The 18,819-nt window shown below is 45.7% G+C and overlaps 2 protein-coding genes across 2 annotated transcripts in view; one reads left to right on the top strand and one right to left on the bottom strand.

The window, feature by feature from the left end:
- KIF3B (kinesin family member 3B) overlaps window positions 1-15,943 on the top strand; it is a 54,996-nt gene extending 39,053 nt beyond the window's left edge. Inside the window, exons 3-9 of the mRNA XM_049779176.1 lie at window positions 3,615-3,716; window positions 3,927-4,049; window positions 4,158-4,276; window positions 8,551-8,664; window positions 9,318-9,423; window positions 12,521-12,699; window positions 15,380-15,943. Of these exons, the coding sequence (XP_049635133.1) occupies window positions 3,615-3,716; window positions 3,927-4,049; window positions 4,158-4,276; window positions 8,551-8,664; window positions 9,318-9,423; window positions 12,521-12,699; window positions 15,380-15,473 (837 nt within the window). The 3' untranslated portion in view covers window positions 15,474-15,943. The remainder of the gene's footprint in view (window positions 1-3,614; window positions 3,717-3,926; window positions 4,050-4,157; window positions 4,277-8,550; window positions 8,665-9,317; window positions 9,424-12,520; window positions 12,700-15,379) is intronic.
- COMMD7 (COMM domain containing 7) overlaps window positions 1-18,819 on the bottom strand; it is a 911,502-nt gene that overhangs the window by 499,265 nt on the left and 393,418 nt on the right. The window lies entirely within an intron of this gene.

Raw genomic sequence — 18,819 nt, 5'->3', positions numbered from 1 at the left:
AGCAGGCTAGCAGTTGTCTTAGATCAGATGTTCTCATTGCCATGCTTGTCTTTCTACCTCCAAGTAAAAATAGTTTTACCTTCATCCACCTTCCTTCCTTCCTTCCTTCCTTCCTTCCTTCCTTCCTTCCTTCCTTCCTTCCTTCCTTCCTTCCTTCCTTCCTTCCTTCCTTCCTTCCTTCCTTCCTTCCTTCCTCCGTCCCTCTTTTCCTTCCTTCCTCCCTCCCTTCCCTCCCTCCCCTTCATTCCTTCCTATTCATGGGCTATACCCAGTGGTGCTTGGGTTACTCCTGGCTCATCACTCAGGAAATACTCCTAGGTGACTTGGGGATACAGTATAGGATGCAAGGCAAGTGCCAAGTGCCCTACCCACAGTACTGTCACTCCAGCCCTTAGGGTTTTCTTTTATGTAAATTGAGTCCCACTATTAGTGATCTCCTGTGATTTTTTTTCAACATTGTATTAATGAAACATATTAATAATATGTTTATTTTAAGCATCCATTTCATATGCTTCTCTCTGCAATTCATTATTACTGTGTGGAGAATTCTGTGACATCTAATTTTTCTGATGAATGGGTATTTTCCCCCCATTTTTGTTATGAATGAGTGCTTTTGTTCTTAGCTTCAGGAGGACTTTTATTTACAAGAAATTTTGTTTTGTTTTGTTTTGTTTTGGGGCCACACCCGGCAGTGCTCAGGGGATACTCCCGGCTGTCTGCTCAGAAATAGCTCCTGGCAGGCACGAGGGACACCGGGATTCGAACCAACCACCTTTGGTCCTGGATCAGCTGCTTGCAAGGCAAATGCCGTTGTGCTATCTCTCTAGGCCCTTTTTTTTTTTTTTTTTTTTTTTTTTGGTTTTTGGGTCACACCCCGTAGTGCTCAGGGGTTACACTCAGGCTCAACGCTCAGAAATCGCCCCTGGCAGGCATGGGGGACCATATGGGATGCCGGGATTCGAACCACCAACCTTCTAAATGCAAGGCAACGCCTTACCTCCATGCTTTCTCTCCGGCCCCAAACAAGAACTTCTTATCTGGGTGTTAAAGAAATAGTAGAAAAAGGAAAGCACGGGGCCGGAGAGATAGCATGGAGGTAAGGCATTTGCCTTTCATGCAGGAGGTCATCGGTTCGAATCCCGGCGCCCCATATGGTCCCCTGTGCCTGCCAGGAGCAATTTCTGAGCCTGGAGCCAGGAATAACCCCTGAGCCCTGCCAGGTGTGACCCAAAAACCAAAAAAAAAAAAAAAAAGAAAAAGGAAAGCACTTGTATGTCTTGCATGTAGCTGACCAGACTGTCTTGATCCTGAGTAGTACTACACATGGTCATTCAAGTACCACCAGGGGTCACTCCTGAGCACAGCCAAGAACAGTCTCTTGATGGGTGTGGTTAAACCAAAGAAAGATTTTCTGGTCCTGCACAGCTGCATCCTAGGTTAGATGTAACCTTAACTTCATTAAGTGACAAGTTGTTACCACTTGAGATAAAAGAGCTAGAGCATATACATTGTAGATCATAGAATGGGGTTAAACCCCTGGCTTGGTTCCCTGAGAAGACCCAAGAATTCAGCCTCTGAGCCAAGAGTAGCCCCTAAACAAAGTTAGGGATGTCCCCAAACAACAACAATAATAGCTATTATTAATAGTAAGATTATTTTATAAATAACTTTTGAAAGTAAAAAATTAAGCTTCAGGTCCAGCGGGATTTGAGTTCTGGTTGCACCTCAATCTTACCAACACTCCTGATCATCAGACTAACTTTTGTCTATCTGGTGGCTATAAAATGTTTTTGCATTATGGTTTTTACATGCAATCACTGATTCAAAAATTAACAGAATTTTTTTTGTACCAAGATAACTCAGATTCAATCCTTGGCACCATATAAGTTAAGTCACTTGCCTTATACTCAAGCCTGCCAGGAGTAAGCCCTGAGTATTTCTGGATCTGGCCCCAAAACAAAGCAAAATAAGATAAAAAAAAAATTGCTCTATTACATGAGCTGTCTCTCTTCAACTTCAGAATTTCCTTTTGCTTAAAAGCTACCAATGTTGGGGCCGGAGGTATAGCACAGTGGTGGGGCGTTTGCCTTGCAAGCAGCCGATCCTGGACGGATGGGGGTTCAAATCCTAGCATCCCATGTGGTCCTCCATGCCTGCCAGAAGCGATTTCTGAGCACAGAGCCAGGAGGAACCCCTGAGCGTCATTGGGTGTGGCCCAAAAAGAAAAAGAAATTGAGAGCTAGAAGGGATGTGTGGGTGGGCGAAGGCTTAGTAATCTAGTCCAGTCCTGGGTGAGAAGAGGAAATGCTTCCAAGAGCACACTGAAGGATGGTGCAGAGCTATAGCAAACATTCCTAAGCTTTAGAAGTGACGGTTATAGATTGTTTTGACTCCATGCTTTTCAGGTACAAGGCACTCCCGTGGCTTATGCTACTATTGGAATATGCTGGCTCTCGGTCTCTGAATGACCAAACCCAGAGCCTAACTTCCACCCCATGTCTCCTAAGCATTTCCAGAGATATCCGTGGCCATAAGATCTTATACCTGCCTGTCCTCAATCAAACCAGTTCACCTTCCTAGCTGTACTCTCTCTTCCTTTGGTCCCAGCCAGTAACAACATCTCTAAATTTTGTCTCGTCAGTATTTGTGGATCTGTCCACTTCTTCAACACCACTAAATGCCCAGGAAGGCCTGGACCTTAGAAGCAGCTTCATGTCTGGTCTCCCTCCACTAGCTGGCTCCTTCCTTTTCAGTCATTCTTCCTGTGGCTGGAGAATAGTAGTTCTAAGATTTTTTTTTTTTTTTTTTTTTTTGGTTTTTGGTTTTTGGGTCACACCTGGCAGCGCTCAGAGGTTACTCCTGGCTCTGCACTCAGAAATTGTTCCTGGCAGGCACAGGGGATCATGTGGGATACTGGGAACTTAACTCCGGTTCATTCCGAGTCGGCTGCGTGCAAGGCAAATGTCCTACTGCTGTGCTATCACTCTGGCCCCCCATAACAGAATTTTTAGGTATTCAAGCTGACCCCTTATTTGCCAACTTTCTGTATTACCACTCCTTGCACTACTCTCTCATACAAGAATATGTTTTATTTAGTTAATTCCTGTGTTATCTCAGCACTCCATAGATGTCAGTTCCTTTACCTGACTCCCTCTAAAAGTCTGAACACTCTTCTGCCAAGTCCCCCTCCCATTATGACTCATTTTTTACTTCATGATGGATGGAACCTGATTCCATACAGCCAGATCCCCTGGTCTGGGTCTCTCAGTGGACTCTAAGCTTTCTGATTGTATCCCCAGTACCAAGCACAGAGCAAGTACCCAATGTGTTCAAAGCAGGGGCAGTAATTGTACATACAAACCCCTCAGTGTTTTTTAGAGCAAGTCCAACTTCACTAACACCTAAGGAAAGTATCTTCAGTATTTCTCAGGTGGCATCTCACCTACTTCACCCCACTCCAAACCTCACCTTAATGCTAGAAAAGACCAGTTGAGCCCAGTGGAGTTTTCCTCAGCATTCACCCTCTGAAGCTCAGTCCTGAGATCTTTGTCTCCTCCAAGCCACCCTGTGAGAAAAACCATTCACAAAATGAATTCTACCTTCTTCTTACTCAGGCCATGGAAAGTAAGCTGCTTGTTGGAGGAAAAAATATAGTAGATCACACAAATGAGCAGCAGAAAATCCTGGAACAGAAACGGCAAGAGATTGCAGAGCAGGTATCTTGGCATGCCTTGGGGGAAGAACAGGGTGGAGGAAGGCACATCTATGAACAACAAAGCAAATCTCGTGTCCAGTTCTAACAAGGGGTTGGGGGGAAACGAGTATATTTCCTTGTTTTGGCAGCAAATGCTGATCAGGAACACCCAGCCTCTTACTCTCCTGCAAATGTTGTCTCCAAACCAACAGATACAGTTTTTGAATTTCAGAAACGTCGAGAAAGAGAAATCCAACAACAAATGGAAAGTCGAGATGAGGAAACCTTAGAACTTAAAGAGACATACAGTTCATTGCAGCAAGAGGTGGACATCAAGACCAAAAAGCTTAAAAAGGTACAGAAGGAAAGGGCTAGTCAGAGGCGTTATGAGACCTGGGGGAAAAGGAGAAAGAACTGTGTTGTTTGGAGGGAGCCCAGCTCATCTGCTTCTGTCTGGTTCCAGCTTTTCTCCAAGCTTCAAGCGGTAAAGGCAGAGATCCATGACCTCCAAGAAGAGCATATTAAAGAGCGGCAGGAGCTAGAGCAGACGCAGAATGAGCTGACTCGGGAGTTGAAACTCAAGTAAGTGCTGGGTTTTCTATGTCCCAAGCCACTTCCAGCATCATTGTTCAGTAAGAAAGCTATCCAGGAGCCCACTCTTTCCTATCTGTCACTGTAGCCTCAGAAAATCACTTTCGGGGCCGGAGAGATAGCATGGAGGTAAGGCATTTACCTTTCATGCAGAAGGTCATCGGTTCGAATCCCGGCATCCCATATGGTCCCCCGTGCATGCCAGGAGCAATTTCTGAGCCTGGAGCCAGGAAAAACCCCTGAGCACTGCCGGGTGTGACCCAAAAACCACACACACAAAAAAAAAAAATCACTTTCATTTTCAGGATTCTATCAGCTAACTGGTTGATTTTCCCAGAGAACCCCAGTCTCCTTTCTCTGCATTTTAATAACCTATTTTTGGTTTTATTTGTTTTGTTTTGAGGCCATTCCTGGCAGTGTTCAGGGCTTATTTCTGGCTCTGTACAGGGGATCACTCTGGCAGGGCTCAAGGGATCATATGTGATGCCAAGGTTAAAACCCAGGTTAGTTTTGTGCCAGATAAGCACTTTACCCTCTGTACTATCTCTCTGGCCTCTTAAAGCTTTTAAGGCTCTGGTTCATCTTTTATCTCTTGACAAAAGACAAAACTTTCATTAACTTGAATTTTCTAAATGGTATAATGTGTACCCAAATACCCATCACCCAAATTCAGTGGTAAATAATTTTTTGTCATCTTTTACAGAAACTTTTTGTTTTTGGATCACACCTGGCAGTGCTCAGGGGCCACTCCTGGCTTTATGCTCAGAAATCTCTCCTGGCAGGCTTGGGGGACCATATGGGATGCCAGGATTTGGACCACCATCCAAGGCAAGGCAATCGCCCTACCTCCATACAATCTCTCCGGCCCAAAAATTTTTTATTTTTTTTAGTTTTGTGCCATCCCCAACAGTGTTCAAAGTCGCTTGTATGGAATGGTGTGGTGTAGAGATCATACCTGGGGCTTTTTGTTTTTGTTTTGGGGCCACACTTGACTATATCAGGGCTTATTCCTGGATCTATGCTCAGGTATCAAGAACTCAGTGCTCAGGACTTATGAGGGCATAGAGATTGAACCTCGATCAGCTCTGTGCAAGGCAAATATCTTGCCCCCTGTTCTCTGGCCCCAGACCCCAGATTTTGAAAATCTCCGAGGCTCTGCCATTGTTTTTGCTGATTGATCTTTGTGGTATTTTATAGATACAGTGAATTGATTTATCAGTTGATAGACATTTGGACTATGTCCACTGTGGTTATTATGAATGATACTTAAAAAAAAAAAAGGTTGGAGCCAGAGAGATAGCATGAAGGTAAGGTGTTTGCCTTTCGTGCAGAAGGTCATTGGTTTGAATCCCGGCATCCCATAAGGTCCCCCAAGCCTGCCAGGAGTGATTTCTGAGCATAGAGCCAGGAGTAATCCCTGAGTGCTGCTGGGTGTGACCCAAAAACAAAAACAAAAAAAAAAGGGTTGAGGGGCCAGAGCCATGGCGCAAGCGGTAAGGTGTCTGCCTCATGCACATTAACCTAGGACAGACTGCGGTTTGATCCCCCAGCATCCCATATGGTCCCCTAAGCCAGTAAGATTCTGAGCACATAACCAGGAGTAACCCCTGAGCGTCACCAGGTGTGGCTCAAAAACCGAAAAAAAAAAATTTTTTTTTTGCACTGGTGAAGGGGGAGGGGGTGTTCTTTTTTTTTTTTTTTTTTTTTTTTTTTTAGTTTTTGGGTCACACCCGGCATTGCTCAGGGGTGACTCCTGGCTGTCTGCTCAGAAATAGTTCCTGGCAGGCACGGGGGACCATATGGGACACCGGGATTCGAACCGGGATTTGGTCCTGGGTCGGCTGTTTGCAAGGCAAACACCACTGTGCTATCTCTCCAGGCCCGGGTGTTCTTTTTATGACTGAAACCCAACTACAATCATGCTTGTAATAAAAGTGCTTAAATAAAGATAAAAAAAAATCCCTAAAAATAGAATTTTAAGACTAATATAATAAGTTAAAAAGTGATCTAAAAAAATGTTGGGCCACACTCAGAGGTGCTTAGGGCTTACTCCTGGCTTTGTGCCCAGAGATCACATTGGAGACTGAACTTATGTTGATTCTATGCAAGGCAGGTGCCCTAAACCTTGGACTACCTCTTAGGTAGTTCCTTATAGTTTATCTTGTAATTAAAGGCTTGCATTTCAGGTCTTACATTTAGGTCTGTAATTCTATTTTTTGTTGTTGTTGTTTTGTTTTGGTGTCAAATCTAGGAGCACTCAGGGTTTACTCCTGACTCTACACTCAGAAATTGCCCCTGGCAAGCTCGGGGGACTATATGGGTCGCAGGGAATTGAACTAAGATCTGTCCTGGGTTGGCCACATGCAGGGCAAGTGCCCTACTGCTGTGCTATTGCTCCGGCCCCTGTGTTTCATTTTTAATTCTGCATGGCATGATACAGCATCCTAGTGATTATTTTGAAGGTAGATATCTAGTTGTCCCAGAACCATTTGTTTGAAAGCCTCTCAGTAGAGACAGAAAAAGACACAAGAAAAAAAGTCTATCATAGAGGAAGGCAAGAGAGAACAAAGTAGAGAGTGGGAAGTGGTGGTGGGAAATGTGAAAGGATGGGTATTAGACAGTGACTGAAACTCGTCATGAACAATTTTATAATTGTATCTCATGGTGTTTCAGTTAAATAATTAATTAACTACTTTAATTAAATAATTATTTTATAAAAAATAAGTAAATAGGGCCTGGAGAGATAGCACAGCGGCGTTTGCCTTGCAAGCAGCCGATCCAGGACCAAAGGTGGTTGGTTCGAATCCCGGTGTCCCATATGGTCCCCCGTGCCTGCCAGGAGCTATTTCTGAGCAGACAGCCAGGAGTCACCCCTGAGCATTGCCGGGTGTGGCCCAAAAACCAAAAAGAAAAAAAAGAAAAAAGTAAATAAAAATCTTTCATAAGGGAACTGGAGAGCTGTATCCAGTCAAATCTCTGGCATGTTATGTAAGTCCCCAAACCTACCAAGAATGATTCCTGAGAGCAGAGCCAGCCAGAATTAAGTCCTGAGCACTACCAGTTACAGCTCAAAAACAAACAAACAAAAAAAAAAACACCTCTCTTTGTATCATTGTCAAAAATCAACTGAAGAGGTCCAGAAAGATAGTATAGAGAGAGATTAAAGCACTTACCTGACCTCATTTCTTTTTTTGTTTTGTTTTGTTTTGGTTTGGTTTGATTTTTTGGTTTTTCAGGCCATACCCATTTGATGCTCAGGGGTTACTCCTGGCTAGGTGCTCAGAAATTGCCCCTGGCTTGGGGGGACCATATGGGATGCCGGGGGATCAAACCGTGGTCCTTTCCTTGGCTAGCGCTTGCAAGGCAGACACCTTACCTCTAGCGCCACTTCGCCGGCCCCACCTGACCCCATTTTAATCCTCAGCCCCACATATGTCTCTCTGAGCTGTTTTCTTGACCCCACTTAACACATTTTTTGGAGGGGGGGCCACACCTGGTGACGCTCGGGTTATTCCTGGCTCTGTGCTCAGAAATCATTCCTGATTAGGGTGACCATATGGGATGCCAGGATTCGAACCACCGTCAGTTCTGGGTCAGCTGCATACAAGGCAAAGGCTCTACTGCTGTGCTATCACTCCAGCCCCACTTAACACATTTTTTTATAGTTGACTTATTGAAAAACATAGCTCAGAGGAGTTCAAGAAAAACCTAGCTCTAGTTGACTGGTGCTTCTTTGTGTTGTTTAACTTGTGTTTCTGACTTCCTCATTCCCCATTTTCAAAAAGCTTGCTCTGAAGCACTGATTCTCAACATTGGCTGAACACTGAAATTTTTTTTTTTTTTTTTTGGTTTTTGGTTTTTGGGTTACACCCAGCGGTGCTCAGGGTTACTCCTAGCTCTGTGCTCAGAAATCTCTCCTGGCAGGCATGGGGGACCATATGGGATGCTGGGATTCGAACCACCATCTGTCCTGGATCGGCTGCGTGCACGACAAATGCCCTACCACTGTGCTATCTCTCCAGCCCCCATCTGAGGAATTTTTAAATAGCTTGAGAGTTGGGGCTAAGGAGATGCTCCTGGTGGTGCTCAGGGGATCATATGGGATTCTGAAGATCAAACCTGAGTTGACTACATACAAGGAAAGCATTCTACCCACTGTCCTGTCACTGGCCCTGAAATTTGTCTCTCAATGGAATTACTCTACATGTGAAACCTGAAATCCCAAAACTCCATCTGTACTCACCCATGTCTGTGTGCTCTTACAGGCATCTTATTATAGAAAACTTCATTCCTCTTGAAGAAAAAAGTAAAATTATGAATCGATCTTTTTTTGATGAAGAGGAAGATCACTGGAAATTACATCCTATCACCAGACTAGAGTAAGTCACTGTTAACAACAGCCAGGCCTTAAGGTGGGGAGGAGCAAGGAATGTTATAAATTGCACTTGGCAGAGGGAAGAATAAGGGCACTATTGTGTGTAAACTCAGAACCAACTGTGTCTCTGGCTGGGTAGACACCCCAGCCCACAAGAGAAATATTTGGTGATGAGTGCGGTGCTAAGAATGGGGAGATTTTCATCTCAGTGACCTAGCCCACGTTCCCGCATGTCAGCTTCACCAGCACAGGGCTAAAGGAGGTGATATTGTGTCAGTCTAACACATCACAGACAAGGATTTTCAGTCTGATGCAGGAGAACTTCTGACCTGCTGGGAAATGGTAGCAATCTACCAAGGCGATTCTACTGAATTGAGTGTGGATTGATGGTCCCCTTGCCTGAAATCTAAGAATTCAAGGGAAACTCAGATAATTTCCAGTTTCACAAAGTCTGTATCTAAATGGGAAAGCATCTCCTGTGGGAAATCCGAGCCTCTTCAGCCCTTTTACCTGTAACCCCTAACTCTAGGAAGTGACTTGTAGCTTCTCTCTAAGGCAGGCTCGGCTCTGGGTCTTCTGGGTGTTGCTTCCCCTGAAGCAGAGTTGGGACTCTGGGTCCCACACTGGCAAGCCTTAATCACTACCACCTTCTTCCAGGAATCAGCAGATGATGAAGCGACCAGTCTCAGCTGTGGGATATAAGAGGCCTCTGAGCCAGCATGCCAGAATGTCTATGATGATTCGTCCAGAAGCTCGGTATAGGGTGAGAAGCTGATTCTTGCATTTCTCTCCTCTTTTTTTTTTTTTTAATTTAATTTTGTGTTTTATTTTGGGGTCACATCCAGTGGGGCAAGAGACCAAGCTCTGCTAAGAATTGAACCTGGGCCCCCTGCATAAGTAGATGCTCACCTCATTAAGCTCTCTGTCCAATCCTCACCTCTCTGTTTTGAAATAGAGTGTAGGAACCAAAGAGATAGAGCAGTGGAGAAGGCTCTTACCTTGCACACTGCTGACCCGGGTTCCCCTGAGCATCGCCAAATGCCCCAAAACAAAAACCAATCAAACAAAAAAAAAGAGTTTAGATTCCAGGAAAGATTAAAAAATTCTTGTGAATATAACCACACCCCACTGCTCAATTTGGCTTTAAAAAAAAAAAAGTGGGCTGGAGAGATAGCATGGAGGTAAGGCATTTCCTTTCATGCAGAAGGTCAGCGGTTCAAATCCCGGCATCCCATATGGTCCTCCGAGCCTGCCAGGAGCAACTTCTGAGTGTGAAGCCAGGAGTAACCCCTGAGCACTGCCGGGTATGACCCAAAAACAAAAAAAAAAATTATTGTGAGCATTCTGTACAGTCATAAAATTTGTACACTGTCTTTCCAAAAGTACCAAGGGTATTTATATTAGCAATAAATGATCACTCGTAACATCTAATCACAAATAACAGTAATAAGCTTGAAAGTAAAATAGAATGAGGTTCAGAAAATTGGGGTGAGGGAGAGAGGGAGGATGGAGCATTCACGGGAAGCCCCACACTGACTCAAGAGTAGAGGCTAGACAGGAACCAGCCAGATGGAATTGTGCTGCAAGCTAGCCTGCTTCCCTCCCCCACAGTGTTGTCATGTCCAGCGCTACAACTGTGGATTATCTAAAAAGCCCAATGTTATAGTAAAAGACAGGGAGATGGCTCAGAGCTAGGGCACAGGCTTTGCATGTTGGTGACCCAAGTGTTACCCTTCTTAGCACTCATGGTCCCTTAATCCCACTGGGAGTAGCTCTGGAGCACCATCCTGGGAACTTCCTCTCTTCCAAGCAAAACAAAAATCCTATATGCACTAAAATGTATTGCTCTAGCCATTGAGATAATACAGGGTTTAAGGCACTTTCTTTGCATCCTGCCAATCCATGCACCATATATGATTCTCAGAGCATCACCAGGAGCACAAAGCCAGATGTGACTCAAATACTAAAACAAAACAAAAAAAAACAGCTACAGTAACTACAATTGGTGCATCCCTTCCAGCTGTCAGAACTATACCTGCCTCCTCTCTGTTGCAACCAAAGAGTCCTTCAAAGCTCTTGCAGGTGGAAGAGATTTTTGTGGTTTTGTTTTTTTTGGTCTTTTGTTTTTTGTTTTTAAGCCACACCTGTCGGTGCTTAGGGGTTACTCCTGACTCTGTGCTCAGAAATTAACTCCTGGTGGGCTCAGAAGACCATATGAGATTCCAGGTATCAAACATACCAGGCAAGTGCCCTACCTGCTGTGCTTTCACTCCAGCCCCAGTGAAAGATTATTAATGGTAATGATTTTCTTCTTTATACTTCAGTATATTTTCACTATGTCTGCAAATAAATGAGGCTTAACCTCATGATTCCTATTAGGGCATATAGTTTGACTACTTTTTTTGGGGGGGGGGCACACCCGGCGGTGCTCAGGTGTTGTGTATGTAAATATTTTGGGGGATTACTATGTTGCTCACCCTAATCTGTGCCCTACCCTAGGGTGTGACCTGGCATTCTGCCCCCACCCTAGGGTAGGACCTGATTCTGCTTCCACCATTGGTTGGTATCTGATCCCACCATTGGGTGGGACCTGACTCTGGAGTATAAGAGCAAGGGTCTGTGGAAGGCAGGGGCTTTTTTGCTGGCTGGAACTGAAGCTGAGTCTTTGGACTTCAGTTTTGTCCATCAGAATAAAGCAAATATTTCCACGAGCCTGACTGTCTGCGAGCTGTTTACCCGCCGTTTCACCTCAGAACCGTGGGCTAGACAGGGTGGCAGACACGTGCTCCGAGCTGGAAGAAAAGGGCCTCATTCTCCATCCCTCCATCAGTCAACCTCTTCAGGGGCTGACCTGCTACACTCAGGGGTCACTCCTGGCTGTCTGTTCAGAAATAGCTCCTGGCAGGCACGGGGGACCATATGGGACACCGGGATTCGAACCAACCACCTTAGCTCCTGGATTGGCTGCTTGCAAGGCAAACACCGCTGTGCTATCTCTCCGGGCCCAGTTTGACTATTTTTAACCTACAGAAGAAAATAATTATCTGTGATACTGCCAGGACGATATTATAAAGTGTATGTGGGGGGGGGGGGAGACTGGGAAGGTAACTCAAAAGCCTGGAGTTTATGCTTTGCAAGTGGGAGGTCCAGGCACCCGACTCAGCCACAGGCTCTTGGTAGGCTCTGAATACGATACACTGGGAAGTCTGTCCTTAAGAGAGGGTCCAGATTGAGGCTGGGGCGATAGCACAGCGATAGGGTGTTTGTTTATTTATTTATTTATTTATTTATTTATTTATTTATTTATTGTTTTAGGATCACACCCGGCAACTCTCAGGGGTTACTCCTGGCTCTGCGCTCAGAAATCTCTCCTGGCAGGCTCAGGGGACCATATGGGATGCCAGGATTCGAACCACTGTCCTTCTGCATGCGAGGCAAATGCCTTACCTCCATGCTATATCTCCAGCCCCCGCAATAGGGTATTTATTTGCCTTGCGCACAGCCAACACAGGATGGATCCCGGTTTGATTTCCAGCATCCCATATGGTCCCCCAAGCCTGCCAGAAGCAATTTCTGAGCGCAGACTCAGGAGTAACCCCTGAGCGCTGCTGGGGCCAGAGAGATAGCATGGAAGTAGGGTATTTGACTTGCAAGCAGAAGGACAGTGGTTCGAATCCCAGCATCCCATATGGTCCCCAAAGCCTGCCAGAAGCAATTTCTGAGCATAGAGCCAGGAGTAACCCCTAAGCGCTGCCGGGTGTGACCCCCACCACCCCAAAAAAAAGAGGATCCAGATTGCTTATACTCTTGCTCTGCTTGGAGGCCAACCGGGCTGCTAATGGATGGCTGTACTTCTGCAGGCAGAAAACATCGTGCTGTTAGAGTTGGACATGCCCAGTCGCACCACAAGAGACTATGAGGGCCCTGCCATTGCCCCCAAAGTTCAGGCAGCTTTGGATGCAGCCCTGCAAGACGAAGATGAGATACAAGTAGACGCTTCATCCTTTGAAAGCAGTGCAAATAAGAAATCTAAGGCCAGGTAAGTGGATTTCCATGATCTGTGTTGGACACAGTATGTTTGAGCAAAGTCAAATCAAGGTAAAGGTTTGGTTTTACCTATACCATAATGGCTTGCCATGATGAACGCAGCACTTGTTCATCATGTAGCACACAAGAAAATACTGCCATACTGCTTCTAGGCTTATTAATATGATTCACAACTATCAGTGGTTCAGGCATTAGGTCTAGCATGTTGAAAGACATGGTGTTCTCAGTTTTTTTTTTTTTTTTTTTTTTTTGGTTTTTGGGCCACACCCGTTTGACGCTCAGGGGTTACTCCTGGCTATGTGCTCAGAAATCGCCCCTGGCTTGGGGGGACCATATGGGACGCCGGGGGATCGAACCACGGTCCTTCCTTGGCTAGCGCTTGCAAGGCAGACACCTTGCCTCCAGCGCCACCTACCCGGCCCGGTGTTCTCAGTTTTTACCGAGGAGCATATGTCCTCATGTTAGGGGCAGTTGTTTGTTTGTTTTCAGAGCCACACCCAGCAGTGGTCAGGGCTTACTCCTGACTTTGCACTCAGGATTACTCCTCATGGTGCTCAGGGGACCCTATTGGATGCAAGGGATTGAGCCAAGTGCCTTACCTGCTATACTATTTCTTTAGTCCCTAATAGGGGTCATTTATTTGATCCTTAACAGATAACTTCTAAGTTCTAAGTACTTAATTTTTTTTTTCATTTTTTTCTAAACGTTTTCTTGCAAATATTTATAAGGATAATATTTTCCCCAAACCACCACCTCCCATCTTATAAATGAGAAGAGCAAGGCTTAGAGAATTTAAGGAAGAAGCCAGGTTCAGAAACGCATTAAGTGGCTGTGCTAGATTCAAACCTAGGTCTGTTTACATTCACAGCCTAGTCTTCATGCTTCTTAATTTCTTCATCTCTTTAAATAACCAAGTACTTAAAGCCAGAGATGTAGCTCACTGGTAGAACATATGACTAGCAGGTGTAAGGCCCTGGGTTTAATCTTTGGCACAGTAAATAAATGACAAATAAATAGGGGATTTACTTGGTGTTAAGTTAGAAATCCTATTTTACTGGGGTCAGAGATTAAGCTCAATAGGATATAGCATGTGCTTTGTATATGGAGTCCTGGGTTGGATCCTCAGCCCCAGCATGGTATGGTTTATTAATATGATTCTTCTAGTGAGTTCCACTAGAAGAAATCCCAGGCTGAGAATATTACTTGGACATCTCTGTTGTGTCCCCAAAACTAAAAATGAAACAAAGCAAACAACAACAACAACAACAGAAAGAGATGAATTTTACCTGCATACTTAATGCTTGTTACCAATTTGGACAAAATGGTCAAGATTTTCTTTTTCTTTTGAGCCATACTCTGATGCATAAGCCTTATGGTATTTCTGGCTCTGCACTTAGGGATCACTCTTAGCAGGATAGCCATAGGAGTGTGCATGGGATCAAACTCAGATTGGCCACATGTAAGGCAAATGTCCACTGTACTATCATATAAGCCCCTTCAAGCTGGAGCAGTGGCACAGGGCGTCAGTCATCTGCCTTGCGTGCCTTAGCCTAGGATGGACCATTGTTCGATCCCCCAGCGTCCCATATGGTCCCCCAAGCCAGGAGCGATTTCTTTTGTGTGTGTGTGTGTGTGTGTGTGTGTGGTTTTGGGGTCACACCCGGCAGTGCTCAGGGGTTATTCCTGGCTCCAGGCTCAGAAATGCTCCTGGCAGGCACGGGGGACCATATGGGACACCGGGATTTGAACCGATGACCTCCTGCATGAAAGGCAAACGCCTTACCTCCATGCTATCTCTCCGGCTCCATCCAGGAGCAATTTCTAAGCACATAGCCAGGAGTAGCCCCTAAGCGTCACCGGGTGTGGCTCAAAAAACAAAACAAAATATTTTATTTATTTTAAAAAAAATTAGGAGGAGGGCAAAGCGATAGCACAGCAGTAGGGCATTTGCCTTGCACGCAGCCAACCATGGATGGACCCCAGTTCGATTCCTGGCATCCCATATGGTCCCCTGAGCCTGCCAGGAGCTATTTCTGAGTGCAGAGCAGGAGTGACCTCTGAGCGCGACCGGAGTGACCCCCCCAAAAAAATTGGGGGTATCATACCCAGTGATGCTCAGGGCTTACTCCTAGCTCTAACTTCAGGAATTACTCTTGGTGATGCTTAGGGAGCTATGTAGGGTACCACTGTACTATACCTGCTATATTATCTCTCTAGCCCCAATATTTTATTTTAATGGCAGAAACTTCCTGCAATTCAGAATTGTCTCCGAGACTTGAGGCATTAGTTGGCCAGTTGCGTAGCCATCTGTGTAGAGGATCTGGCTGGACCAGTCAGATTAAAGAAGTTTAAGTTTCGGAGCCGAAGAGATAGCACAGTGGTAGGGCATTTGCCTTGCACGCAACCAATCCAGGACGGTGGTTTAAATGTTGGCATCCCATGTGGTCTTCTGAGCCTACCAGGAGCGATTTCTGAGCACAGAGCCAGCAGTAACCCCTGAGCACTGCCAAGTGTGACCCAAAAATAAATAAAAATTAAAGTAAAGAAATCTGAATTCCATGCTATTGTGAGAGTCCAACTGAAATGCCAGGGATCCTTAGTGGAAAAGTGGTCTTGATAATGTTGGTGTCAGAGACGGATGTGTAACAGAAACCTCTGCTTGGCTTTTGCAGGCCCAAGAGCGGAAGAAAGTCGGGATCCTCCTCTTCCTCAGGAGCCCTTGCATCTCAACTATATCCACAATCTCGGGGACTGGTTCCAAAGTAAAGCCAGTTTCTCTTCTCCCAGGGTATAAACAGCATTTGCCTTCTGAGAGAAGAGAGGAGTAAAAAGCTGCAGAGAGGACGTGAGCCCAAGCTCAGAAACAATCCCCTGGGGAGAAGCGATGGCCTCTTTGCAGATTAACCGCCTCAATCTGATTGAAATGTGCCAGTCTTCATCTGGCACGTGGCTCCTTGGGGAAATGTTCTTGACTTAGCATCTCAGAAATGCATGGGTACGGTACCTGCAAGAGTTCACGTGGCAAGCAAGAGAGTGACCCGTGGCCTTGCCCCCCTTGCTTCGCCTCCGTCCCTCACCCGGCCCTTGCCCACTCACCTTCTCCCCTCTCCTTTTCTAGCCCGTTCTTGACACTGGGCTGTCTTCTTATTGGACAAAAGGGCAGAAGCAAAAGTCACCTTAACAGAACCAGGTCTTTGGAGCCTCAGAATAAAATGACATTGGAGTTGAAAGCAAAAGCCCTAGCATTTGAAGAGGTAGCTGGCCTTGTTGGTAGAAATGAGAAACATGTTTGGATCCCAGTCCCCAAGGACACAATCAATGCACCTCAGTATGCAGTGGGCTCTGCCTTTGGGATCTGCTCTATGCGGCAGTCTTTTCCTAAGAAGCTGCCTGTTTTTGCTCCTGAAGATTCAATGTCCAAAGCAATAGAAAAAAGATTCCCTTTGCCTCCTTTGAAAGTTTAGGGAACTCGCTTCTTTCAAACCTCACAACCGTGACTACCCATCCTGTCAAAGACTTCAGTCTCTAAGCTTATGCCGTGTCCATGTACCATGTCCTCTAGGCTTCATTCGTCACCATTTCATCCCACTTTCTCCGAGTGTCCCTGCCTCACCATGTCCTCTGCCTCAAAGACATGCTATGTGGGGGCCTGTTTTGTGGGACAAGGTAGACAGGCTCTGCCTTCTCTAAGAGGACAAGAGTGAGGACCTGAAACATCAGGGCCCCTGGGGAATTTGGAGTGAGTTTGATGATTGCAGAGTGTGAGGGTGCCAGGCAGAGGCAGTCAGAGACGAGAGGCACAGGGCAGTGAGATGGGAAGGCAGCCAGATGGAAGCAGAGGCATCCTGCCCGCCTTCAAAAGAAAAGTCACCAAACCCCAGATCTGCAGTAAGCCCTGCCCCAGGGAGCAGCCATGTTACTGAATAGGCTCAGAGGAGAGAGTTAGGAATTCCTGTTTACATGTACTAGTTTGGTTGTAAGTTTTAGTTTTTGTATTATTGAAATTCAGAGCTTCATTTTATGTTGATCATTGGGGGAACCATTAGTCATTCCTACTCCACAATAAGCTCATAAGTACCTGTGGGTTTTTCGGCACAGGGTGCCTGTATTCCCTGTGTGTCCTCGTGCATCTGTCAAAGACCAAGAACCAGCTCACTTTTACAATATCACTCACATACAGTTGTCACCTATGTCTGTGTGAAGGGCCCTTCTAATGACTGATCCAGGCTGGAAAAACTGCCATGTGTGCCATCTGAGTCCCAGAGCCATGATCGAGGGAACAAGAATTGTCCCTGGGTCTGCCACCTGGTACACCTTGCTGGCATGGTGCTCCAGGAAGGCCACAACTCGGGTGGACCTTGCGTTACAATTAAACTCTGCTGCTCCATTCCCAGGGTACATGTCTGGGTCAGAACTCATGGGAGAGTGGCGGCAGCAAGTGCAATGTCTTAACAATCTGTACCTGAGATCTGTCATCTGGCAGCATCTCCACTTTGGCAAATTCCTTCTCTTTCAGGCCAGAGCCCTCTGTAATAATGCCCAGAGCTTACTGGAGCCTTCTCTCATCTCTCCTGGGATCAAACTCTGCTTCTTTGTTTTTGCAGAGAACTGATCTATTTGCATAGGGACCAGACTATGGGAGAGACAGCCTAAGACGGCTCTCAATCTGTTATATCTGTCTCTTGTGCCCCCTTTCCTCAGAGTGAGTCTGAATTCTATGGGCTGCAAGTAATACCTAGCCAGTCTCTGAGTTAGAAACTACAGATGCTGATGTCTGTGGGAAGGTGGTTCTGATCAAGGGTAGCTAAATAACCAGAGATCTTTTCTACGAAGGAAACCCAGGTGCCAGCAGGGTAGTTAAAACACGCTTGCCTTCAATTTGGTGGGGCTGTGCTCTGTGGTCTGAGAACCAAGGAAAGGAAACCTTGGGGGAAGCAGGAGGGGGTCTGTCCATTCCCCAAGTCTGGTGCTGTACTCCTCTCAAAATGGATCTGATCAATACTTAGTGAAGATGGTAGCAGGCCTTGCTGCCACCAGCAAGCTATTCCTTTGGGCCCTGAAATGTGTAGAGAATGGACAAAGCCCAGAAGGGAACCAGACTTTCTTGTCTGTGGTGATGCTAGCATCTTCCAAGCCATCTGAGGAACTTTATGCCAGAAACAGTGCAAGGGAGTCTAACAGGCTCTTAGAAGATCATCTGGGAGATAGTCTAAGACTGTGTGCCCTGCGTCAGGCTTCTTTTTGCTCTTATCCACAAGAATGTATCATGATTTTCATGATTTTGTCACAGGTCTCCCAGACCCTGGGTTCAGAATCCCAGGCACGCACCCTAGGCCAGAGCACTTTTTGAAGACTCTGAACCCACATTGGACTGTTCCCACTTGAATGCCTGCATGATGCTTGAATTGCACCACCCCACCTTCATGGCCCAGACGCCCAAGGATTCTTCGGTTCAGGCACACACCACTTCCTTTTTCCGCTTGACCCTGGAAGACCCTCACTCTCTGTAGAATTGTTGCCAAGTTTCTGAGAAACCTCCATTCCTTGTGAACACAGAGACTCGCTTTCCACCTCCCATCTCCCATGAGGTCCAGGCTCCCTTGACAATCTTACCTAGGATCATCAAAACCAGATCAGTGAGTGAAATGGGGCCATTAACATACCCTCAAAGCCATAATCAAAATGCTCAGAGGGAACTGGGTAAGACAAGTGGAAGTGGACCTGGCTATTGTCTATGGTACAAGGTTTTGTCTTGTCTTGTTCAGAAATCTACCACCTTTTCCCCACCCTGTTGAATGAAATGCTTCTAAGGTTATTTATGGAAGAAGGGATCCCAGGACAGGCCGGAGGCAGTGGGCTTTATGGCTCCTGAGAGTTCTTGATCTTGGCCTTCTCTTTGGCTACCTTGAGACAAAGAATATGCCAATACTTGGAGCTCTAAGTTTTACAGTTGATATTTATTTGTATTATCTCTTTGTCTAGGAATGTAAAAGTGATTCTAAACTAAGATGTGTAATAAAAATCAATCAGATTTATTGTACCTATGAAAAGATGTCCTCATTAATGACTAAAGCTTCGGAAAATTAGATGCCTGTGGCTTACACATTGGCAT

The sequence above is a fragment of the Suncus etruscus genome, chromosome 9, assembly GCF_024139225.1.
Source record: "Suncus etruscus isolate mSunEtr1 chromosome 9, mSunEtr1.pri.cur, whole genome shotgun sequence".
NCBI lineage: Eukaryota > Metazoa > Chordata > Mammalia > Eulipotyphla > Soricidae > Suncus > Suncus etruscus.
This window is presented reverse-complemented; position numbering and strand designations above follow the sequence as displayed.